Here is a 10,878-nt window from a genome sequence, read left to right as displayed (position 1 = left end):
CAGAGCCATATGGGTCCTGGTCAAAAGTAGTGCACTACATAGAGAATAGGGTGCAATTTGGGAGGCATTCTATATCCAAAAAGTCCCTATAGTCTCCCGTAACCCCTTTGATACATGCATCTATATTACAGTACGACGTCTGATAAGCATGGCCTCTATTCCCACTGCCCACCATTGTGATCTTTATTCAATATGAAAAGAAAATGACTCAACTGGCCACGGAGCAGTAAACCCTATCAACACAGCTGTCTGAGTCAATAGGTTCCTTTGAGTAGGATGAAATCATGTTCTCACTTTCCCTGTTAATTCTGTGGATGACTGAAACTTCCCTCCACACTCTCATGCATGTCTACCCTGGGAATGCTTACTCATGTGACACACACAGGAAGTGACACAACCCTCTCAGTCAGAGGAGTGGTGTGTGTGTGTGAGAGAAAGAGACAGAATGCATTTTTATTATGGAATGTACAGAAAACAAGATTTTGCAACGGAAAATGTTTTGCAACAAAAATCAAGAGTTTCTATTTCTACGAATTCAGTTAGGTCCCTCCTTGTTTTGTCCCGTTTGGGTCCAAGTGAATACAGCCCTGCCAAGACCACCACAATTTTATGTTTGGCACACAGGTGCAATATACATGCATTCAATTCTTACTGGTCCACTTGTCTTAGCGCTGAGAGCATGTAAACAGATGAGACTATCAAATACTGATGGAACATACAACCAAATATATTAGGGCAACATTTAAAAGAGCATTTTGTTCATCCACAAAACAAAATGGATGGAGTTTTCAGTGGCTTGGGCTCTCGTTGACTAAAGGAGTGTCAAAGAGTTTCGCAGAGAGGATAGAAATTCAGCCCACAAGAGAGCACACAGTCAGTAAGCATGCACATAAAACACTTAACCATGGCAGTATGTCCCATAAAACCCCACTTCCACCTCCAAGTCTTTAATCCAAGTAGGGAAATACACCAGCCCCTTAAAGACACAGGAAAAATACACGCATATGGAAACGGCTTATAGCCGGCAACAAGTCAGAAGTCCACATACGATCACCATCCGCTTCTGGACTGGAAAGCATTAAAACACAAAGCCAAAGACCCAGCATCCTGATATAGTAGGTTTTCTTTTTTTCCTGTGAAGAAAATGCTAAAAATGTGTCTTTCAAAAGGAGTATTATATGCAGCGCAGCACGTATGACTGGGCCTGTCATGTTGTTCATCCTAGACGCGCAGCACAATACGAGGACGGGAGAACTGGAGCCTGGGAGTGTAAAAAGCTGCGCCGCCGCCATTTTGCCTCAAACGAGCTTCAGCAGCCATCTTGGCTCAAAGGCGTACAATGGCGGCCATTTCGGCTCAACACAGGCACATCCCATAGACAGCGATGGAGATTGAACAGTTATACAGTATATCCAGCAAAGGCTTGATTCACCATGATGAGCATGATCCACAGACGGACGGAAACACCAGCAAACGACAACTACAGCAAAACAGAAATGCTTTCATACCCCCCCCCCCATTTTCAACAGTTAAAAGCCAGCAAGAGGATAAATGTCACAAGGCATCTCCTTTGAGTCGTCTTGGCTGTTGCGCCAATTGAAAGAAGAAAACCGGGAAAAAAAAGAAAGATAAAAGCGTGTATGTTTCAGCTCTCAGCAGCACGCTTCCCAAACTCTCGGCCAACTGCACACGCTGGAGAATCGCACCGCCAACGACTAGGTGACATTGTCCCAAGGCTCTTGGTCAACAAAGTGATGGGCGTTTTTACAAATACAGCAACGACGAGTAAAAAAAAATATTTAAAAAAGGAACAACAAAGTCACGGATGGATAACTTAGGGAGCCTGGGTCACTGCCTGTAATAGGTACCTGGAAGAGACGGACATAAAGAGACAGCAGACATAAGCTTCAACTTTTCATTGCAACCACAACTGTGTGTGTGTGTGTGTGTGTGTGTACGGTAGAGAATCCAAAAGTGGAATATCTCTTTTAGGAAATTAACTAATCCATTTAGCGCATGTCAACAATGTGGTATATGCTGGATAGTTAGCTCCATTGGAAAGAGGGTTAAATCTGCACTAAAACGATCACGTGACAATAGGAGTCCTATTGAACCAGTCTAACGTTGCACTCAATGTACACACTGATCTAGTCAGGTAATGGAAGTTAAGGCCCAAACACAGCCAGGGGCCTCCAGTAGCTAGACTGACCTTTGTAAGCAGCCTCAGGTCTGGCTGGAGTGCGGGAAGAGTAGTGGCTCTCTGAGTAGCTGTAGCTGGTCTCCACATTCTCGTAGTCATGTGGAAGAGGTTGAGGAGGTCTGAAAGACGAGAGAGAAAGAACAAATCATGTTGTAAGGGCATTATATTGGTGTAATAAGTGTTTATGTAACAAGGGGTGCATTAATAATAGGTGTTGTAAGGGGGGGGGGGGTAGATCAGCTTTAATACTGCATATATATGTGTGTGTGTGGTACTGTGTGTGATATATATCACACACAGTACCACACACATCTATATATCACACACAGTACCAGTCAATTTGGACACACCTACTCATTCAAGGGTTTTTCTTTATTTTTACTATTTTCTACATTGTGGAATAATAGTGAAGACTTCAAAACTATGAAATAACACATGGAATCGTGTAGTAAGCAAAAAGAAAAGTGTTAAACAAATCCAAATATATTTGATGTGGGATTCTTCAAAGTAGCCACCCTTTGCCTTGACAGCTTTGCACACTCTTGGCATTCTCTCAACCAGCTTCATGAGGCGGTCACCTGGAATGCATTTCAATTAACAGATGCGCCTTGCTAAAAATTTTATTTGTGGAATTAATGCGTTTGAGCCAATCAGTTGTGTTGTGACAAGGTAGGTGTAGTATACAGAAGATAGCCCTATTTGGTAAAAGACCAAGTCCATATTATGGCAAGAAGAGCTAAAATAAGCAAAGAGAAATGACAGTCCATCATTACTTTAAGACATGAAGGTCAGTCAATGTAAAATTCCCAAAACTTTTAAATTTTCATCAAGTGCAGTCGCAAAAACCATCAAGCTCTATGATGAAACTGGCTCTCATGAGGACCACCACAGGAAAGGAAGACCCAGAGGAAAAGGATAAGTTCAGAGTAACCAGTCTCAGAAATTGCAGCCCAAATAAATGCTTCAGAGTTCAAGTAACAGACACATCTCAACATCAATTGTTCAGAGGAGAATGCGTGAAACAGGCCTTGATGGTCGAATTGCGGCAAAGAAACCACTACTAAAAGGAAACCAATAATAAGAAGAAACTTGCTCAGGCCAAGAAACACGAGCAATGGACATTAGACCGATTGGAAATCTGTCCTTTGGTCTGATGAGTTTGCGCTTAGTGGGACTATCATTTGTTTTTCAACAGGACAAAGACCCCAAACAAACCTCCAGGCTGTGTAAGGGCTATTTGCCCAAGGAGAGTGATGGAGTGCTGCATCAGATGACCTGGCCTCCACAATCGCCCGACCTCAACAAAATTGAGATGGTTTGGGATGAGTAGGACCGCAGAGTTTAGGAAAAGCAGCCAACAAGTGCTCAGCATATGTGGGAACTCCTTCAAGACTGTTGGAAAAGTATTCCTCATTAGCTGGTTGATAGAATGAAAGTGTGCAAAGCTGTCAAAGTAAAGGGTGGCTACTTTGAAGAATCTAAAATCTACATGATTCCATAGTTTTGACATCTTCACTATTATTCTACAGTGTAGACAATTGTAAAAATAAAAACCCTTGAATGTGTAGGTGTCAACTTTTGACTTGCACTCTATCTAGGTATCTATCTATGGATGTATATAATATTTTTTGTAAACAAACTCCCTTTTCAAGACCCTGTCTTTCAAAGATCATTTGTAAAAATCCAAATAACTTCACAGATCTTCATTGTAAAGGGTTTAAACAATGTTTCCCATGCTTGTTCAAAGAACCATAAACAATTAATGAACATGCACCTGTGGATCGGTTGTTAAGACACTAACAGCTTACAGACGGTAGGCAATTAAGGTCACAGTTATGAAAACTTAGGAAACTAAAGAGGCCTTTCTACTGACTCAGAAAACACCAAAAGAAAGATCCCCAGAGTCCCTGCTCATCTGCGTGAACGTGCCTTAGGCATGCTGCAAGGAGGCATGAGGACTGCAGATGTGGCCAGGGCAATAAATTGCAATGTCTGTACTGTGAGACGCCTAAGACAGAGCTACAGAGAGACAGGACGGACAGCTGATCGTCCTCACAGTGGCAGACCACATGTCACACCTGCACAGGAACGGTACATCCGAACATCACACCTGCGGGACAGGCACAGGATGGAAACAACTGCCCGAGTTACACCAGGAACGCACAATCCTTCCATCAGTGCTCAGACTGTCCACAATAGGCTGAGAGAGGCTGGACTGAGGGCTTGTAGGCCTGTTGTAAGGCAGGTCCTCACCAGACATCACCGGCAACAACGTCACCTATGGGCACAAACCCACTGTCGCTGGACCAGACAGGACTGGCAAAAAGTGCTTTTCACTGACGAGTCGCGGTTTTTTCTCACCAGGGGTGATGGTCGGATTCGCGTTTATTGTCGAAGGAATGAGCGTTACACTGAGGCCTGTACTTTGGAGTGGGATTGATTTGGAGGTGGAGGGTCCGTCATGGTCTGGAGCGGTGTGTCACTGCATCATCGGACTGAGCCTTGTTGTCATTGCAGACATCCTCCTCCCTCATGTGGTACCCTTCCTGCAGGCTCATCCTGACATGACCCTCCAGCATGACAATGCCACCAGCCATACTGCTCGTTCTGTGCGTGACAGGAATGTCAGTGTTCTGCCATGGCCAGCGAAGAGCCCAGATCTCAATCCCATTGAACACGTCTGGGACCTGTTGGATCGGAGTGTGAGGGCTAGGGACATTCCCCCCAGAAATGTCTGGGAACTTGCAGGTGCCTTGGTGGAAGAGTGGGGTAACATCTCACAGCAATAACTGGCAAATCTGGTGCAGTCCATGAAGAGGAGATTTAATGCAGCTGGTGGCCACACCAGATACTGACTGTTACTTTTGATTTTGAACCCCCCCTTTATTCAGGGACACATTATTCAATTTCTGTGAGTCACTTGTTCAGTTCATGTCTCAGTTGTTGAATCTTGTTATGTTCAGACAAATATTTACACATGTTAAGTTTGCTGAAAATAAACGCAGTTGACAGTGAGAGGATGTTTCTTTTTTTGCTGAGTTTACATGCACACACACACACAATCGGTGCTACAACGTTGTTACAAGTTGTTGTAGCTAATAGAGTGAGACAAATACCTGGCAGGCTTTTGGTGGTTCCTGTGCCTCTGGTACTCCTCCTCTCGGGACCTGGGACGCACTACCTCCTCCGAGTTTGACTGGAACACACATACAGGAATCCATTATCAACAAGTTGACAAAAAAACAGGCACCCTAAACTGTGCCAATACACCGTGGTTCTCTCACTACAGCACTCTTATGTCAAAACCAGATCATAATCAGCACAACAGTTAAAATACATGCATCTATACGAGGGACAAACATTACAGTATTGAACACATACCATCTTGACAACTATCAAAATACTGTACATGTAGTGCTAAAGTCAAAGTGTTACTAATCATAAAGTCATCTCGTCCAGAAAAACGATGCGAAGAAGTCCAGTCACCTTGAATTCTCCTCCCTCTGGCCGCCTCCTTTCTTCCGGCCTCATCCCCCTCTCTTCTGGCCTCATCCCCTGCTTCTCCTTCTCCCTGGACTTCTTGTACTCCTTCTTTTCCTGCTCCATCAGCAGGCGGGCTATCTCCTGACAGCGCCAACACAACCTGGTTTACTAAACAGCTCTAGTACAAAACAGACGCACTCCTTGTCCCAATGAATTTGAGAGCGGTAACATTTTCTCCAGCCCCATCCCTCAGCGGTTTACCTAAACAAGTGGCTTGGTACCCACTGTTGGGTACCAAGATTTGAACTTTTCAGGCACATACAGTAGTGCTGCTTCATATGTTATCTGGCAGTATACACTGATAGGAGCTATGTATACACTGATAGGTGCTATAACCCATGATGTGGTGAAATGTGATAACCCCAGATTAAAACTGACCAAAGAGAATAAATGGACCACGGGGACATCATTTATTTAACAAAGGCAAACCACTGTCACACTCAATAGCTGGCTTTATTGATGAGGTGAAAGTCGAGACTTCAGTGACCGTGAGAGACAGGGCAAGACAGTGAGAGAAAATGAGAGAGAGAGACAAGAGAGCGCGATAAAGTGAGCGAGAGAGAGAGAGATTTTGGAGTGAAGTCAGTCTGTAAAGACGGAAGTTTCCAGACCGAGAGAAGCGGCCACATCCTTACCTCATCCTGAGCCACTTGGGCTGCGCGCTTGTCCATCTTGCTCGCCTGGAACCCGGAAAAAAACTATTAGAAGCCAAGTTTGAGTCACATCCCCCCCCCCCCCCCCCCCCGTCGGTACTGAACATTATTATCCCTAGGCATTATCATGACAACATAGGAGGTGACCGTGTCGAGACGAAGACCTTCCTCAAAGACTTCTGAGACATGAAGCTACACAGCACAATACAAAGCTGAGGTCTACTGAATGTAGACTGGTCAGGATATCACCAATACATAAATTCTGTTGTTAAATTGACAATGAACCCCCAAAAACACAGCACAATGACAACTATACATGTATCTATGATGATGCTGCTGTAACTAAATGCATCTAAAATAGGGGGCGAAGACAGAGGCTAACGATGGCGAGAGGGAGTATTACAGTACACGGCTGTGACATGGATGATCTCTTAATAAAAGGGTGTTTTTTTTTTATGTGTGGGGGGGGGGGGTCGTCATTCACTCGCTGACCAGTCCTCTCACCTTGACCTCCTCCTCCTGTAGTTTCCGGGCCACCTCCATGTCCAGGATCTCCTGCTCCCTCAGATCCAGCTTGGCGATGCCCTGGGTGGCCTCGCCCATCCCGTACTCCCCTCCGACCACCACTGCGCCGCGACCCCCTGGTCCTCCTTGCACGATACGACCTGCAGGGGGCGCCACATACAAGTTAATACAGATGTATGTCGAGTCGACATAACCACAGTATCCCCGACTCTGATTCCTCCAGGGCTGTAGTGCAGTGTCTACTAGATTAAGTCACTGGCATGTTTTAATTTATGGTCCGAGACAGTAGATTTGCGTTTGGACAAATTGATGCCAGTACTTGGATCAGTTGTGGAGAGTAGGGCTATAAACACTGCACACCGACGGAAGCCCTTGAGGACTAGAATTAGAAGGTTCAAGACAGAAATGTAATGTATACAAGCTGACAAATAATGGAATCATATCTGTTCTACACAGTACATTTCTATCTGGACCATCTGTCATGTTGCGTTTCCCGATTTTGTAACTGGATCCATTGAGCTCAAATCACGACTCCCCCCCCTAGATTCAGCCATCAACACCAGCAGCTGATTCACATCAGTTTCCCACCATAGGAATTTTATTGTGAATCAGAGACTTTTATTGTGAACTACAGTGGAATCGTCACCATAATGATAATCAGATACGGGAAGGAGTGAAACCCGCCACACCAAGGAGAGGAAGAAGATGATGAAGAGGAAGATAAGTGTATGATTAGTAAGTATTGTGTTAGGGAGCCAAAACCACCACCAGCAGCTCTCAGCAATGGGCCAAGGCTGCACATGCACACACCACACACGGTTGACCATGGGCCCGGCGCTGCGCCGTACCTGGCTCCCTGGGAGCGGGGTGCGTGTAGGAGCGCTCCGTGCCCATGCTGGGCCCCTCCCCAGGGTCCCTGTGACCTCTCCTCTCCCCCCTCATCACGCGGGGGCTCCTGGCCTCCTCCTCACACAGCTCACTGGGGCCAGAGTGGAGCCTGGCCATGGGCCCCCACTCCCCCTCATCCCCAGGGCCCTCCTCCCCACCAACAGTCCAGGCTCGGCTGTGGCTGCTGGGTATGGGCTCGTAATAGTCTTCATCCAGACCTCGCTCCCTGCTCTTGGTTCTCTCTCGGCGTCTGTCTTTTTCTCTGTGTTTGTCTCGGCTATGCTCTTGGTCTTGCGATCGCTGCCCATGTCTCTGTCCGTCTCGCGATCTCTCCTCGTGTCTCGGGGCGTCCCTCTCCCTCTCCTCGTCTCTCCTGGGTTCTCTTTGCCGGTCTTTCTCCCACTCCCGCTCTCTTTCTCTCTCCCAGGCCTCGTCTCCCTCCACAGGGTTGTGGGACTGCGGAGGCGGCCGGGCGGGCCTCTCCTTCCTCCTCACCACCACCCGCTCTCCCTCATCCCCTCTCTCCTCCCTGTGTCTCCTGGGCTCACGGCTGTCTGGGTAGGTGGACTGGGACCCCTGGGGGTCTCGGCCCCTCTGGCCCCCCTTCCCTCTACTTCTACCCTCGGTGGGGTGGTGGTAGTCTGGGTAACTGCCCCCATGTTTCCCCCTGCTATTGGAGAGGTGGTCCTCGGGGTATGGGTCTCCATGCTTGCCCCTACTACCCCCTCCCCTACTCTCTAAATGGTGCTCGGGGGATCGGGAACGTCCGCTGGTGCTAGGCTCCACAGAGTCGTATAGGGGGTATCTGGTCCTGCTAGGCTCAAAAGAAACGTACTTGGGGGAGAGGTCGCGTCGTGAGCCCGGGGTAAGGGGATGTGACTCAGGGGAGTGGGAGTTTGAACCAGGTCGCCTGGGTTTGTCATCCAGGTCCAGAGGGGCTCGGATGGCTGGGTTGAGGGAGGGGATGAGGGGGTCGATGTGGAAGGAAGACATGGATGGATGGAACAAGACAATGGCAGATGTGAGCAAAACTGGGTTGGTTAGTGAACACACAGGGTTAGTTAAGTCACAGCACCTGCATGTAAGGACAGTGAGGGTTCATCATGGACAATGTTTAAATGTTGAGCCATGGATATTTCGTACAGTTTCGGCAAACCTTAAGTTTGATAATTAAATGGGTGCCATTTTGGCTCCAAATATTCCCAGACAATCGGATCCGAGTTAGAATGCAGAGTGGGATGTTATGATCATGGGAAGTTTGAAGCCAACGTGGAGGGCTAGTTAGCCGATCCCTGTACATCTATAGCCGAGGTAAAACCAAGCTACTGCTCCAAGCACCTCAGGCAGGGAGAAGGGATGACATGCAGGCATTCATGTTATGACAATCAGTGAGTGACATCCACGAGAAAGTAATGGAACAATATGGACATAGTATAGTAATACGTGACAGACAAACCTCTTGGAGTGCGTCGTACCGAAGAGATGCAAATCAATAGCTTCGTATTGAACTGTGGTCAGAGGCACTTGAAATTGAACAGTCAAAAATATCTATATATTTTTTTTAAAGCTATAAAAAAATAAAATCAGCCGATTTATTGGGGGGTGGGGTTATCTGATTTGAAAAAATATATATAAATCAAATTCATGCTTGGTTCATAGAACCAGTAGCCGCTAGATGAGGTTGTAACAGATCCGTTTCTGTTTTCTTCCTACACGTGGCTATCTTTTGAACATTTAAGCTACAAAATATTATAACCCCATCACTGAAAGAAAAGACCGTTTCCCCTCAAGCCGCGCAGGACAGCACGGACAAGACCAGGCACGGAAATCAGACGAGGGGGGAAGAACATCAACGATGCTGTTCTTATCTACACGGAATATCACCAGACACTTTCCTTTCTGATGCAATTCAGTCACTTCAAACCATACTTCCTTCAGATTGCAATACTGTCAGACCGATTTCTCATAGCCCCCCCCCAAATTAAAAAAGTAAACAATGGCCTTTGATTACATCACTTTTTTATATGGTGGGGGTCGCCGGCCCAAAAAAAGCCTGTCAGCTGAATGGAATGTCGGTCATCCTGCAGCTGTTGGTGAAGCTAATCTCGTCAACTGAAACAACTGTTTATGTTTAACTTTTGAAATGAGAGCGAGGCGAGGGAATATAGAAACCTACGTCAACACATTTTAAAGTCCTAATGTTTCCTTAAAATGACGCTGAAGTGAAGTCATCGTTGAAAAAAGTTCCACCCTCAACCCGGGCTGCTCTCCAACGGTATCTTGAGGACCTAGCCTACTTTTCTGTCACAGTCATCTGCCGAAGATGTATTAGCCAACTAAGTCGGTACTGAGTATCCTGAAAAAGGTGAACAGTTGTCATGCTCGAAAACGCAACATTTTGGAAATTATTCTCCCTAGCCTATTTCTGTGGCTTAATAAAAAAAACAGCGGCAAAGCCTGGATATCTCGTCTTCCTTCCTTCGTCTCCTCTCCCTCTCTTCCCACTTCTCTCCCCTCCTCTCTTTCCAATGGCTTATCTGCGTAGAAGAGGCTGAGCATTAAACCAACCGTTTATCTCCCGATTTTGGAGGATTAAGACAAACACAGCATCGCCCCCTCCTTCCCTCACTTCCTGAGAGGGGCAAGCCAATCACACGACCCGCCAGAGATAAGACATGGCAGAGTGTGTGTGTGTGTGTATGTATGGATATTTGAGATTTTAAAATGCTCAGCCAGACAGCATGTACACACAATGTAGTAGTGTATACGAGGCTTTAGTTCTTGGCCCATACTCACAAAGCATCTCAGAGAGCAGGAGTGCTGATCTAGGATCAGGTCTCCCTCCTGTCCATGTAATCTTATTCATTGTAATCTAAAATCGGGAGAAAAGATCAGCACGGAAACTCTGACGGTTTATGGATACAGAAAAATGCCTCGCACTAGGAAAGTAGAGATCTGTGTGGGATGACGAGACAGCAGAAAATTCCTGACAGCAGTGACCGTCCCTTCAACCCTGTTCATGTCAACACAGAGACGGAGGGAAAACCTGTGTGTGTGTCGTCCACACCT

The 10,878-nt window shown here is 46.4% G+C and overlaps 1 protein-coding gene across 2 annotated transcripts in view; it reads right to left on the bottom strand.

Annotated features, from left to right (window-relative positions):
- Nucleotides 1–426: 426 nt before the first annotated feature.
- ccdc50a (coiled-coil domain containing 50a) overlaps nt 427–10,878 on the bottom strand; it is a 31,501-nt gene continuing 21,049 nt past the window's right edge. Inside the window, exons 6-12 of one of the 2 annotated variants that reach the window (XM_039002112.1) lie at nt 7,770–8,756; nt 6,901–7,061; nt 6,379–6,423; nt 5,687–5,824; nt 5,317–5,396; nt 2,210–2,319; nt 427–1,868 (exon numbers count right to left, since the gene is read on the bottom strand). In XM_039002112.1, the coding sequence (XP_038858040.1) occupies nt 1,849–1,868; nt 2,210–2,319; nt 5,317–5,396; nt 5,687–5,824; nt 6,379–6,423; nt 6,901–7,061; nt 7,770–8,756 (1,541 nt within the window). In that variant the 3' untranslated portion in view covers nt 427–1,848. The remainder of the gene's footprint in view (nt 1,869–2,209; nt 2,320–5,316; nt 5,397–5,686; nt 5,825–6,378; nt 6,424–6,900; nt 7,062–7,769; nt 8,757–10,878) is intronic. The other variant, XM_039002113.1, reaches the window with a different exon arrangement.

The sequence above is a fragment of the Salvelinus namaycush genome, chromosome 10 (assembly GCF_016432855.1).
Source record: "Salvelinus namaycush isolate Seneca chromosome 10, SaNama_1.0, whole genome shotgun sequence".
Classification (NCBI taxonomy): domain Eukaryota; kingdom Metazoa; phylum Chordata; class Actinopteri; order Salmoniformes; family Salmonidae; genus Salvelinus; species Salvelinus namaycush.
The sequence above is the reverse complement of the archived record's forward strand: the minus strand, read 5'-3'. Positions and strand labels throughout refer to the sequence as shown.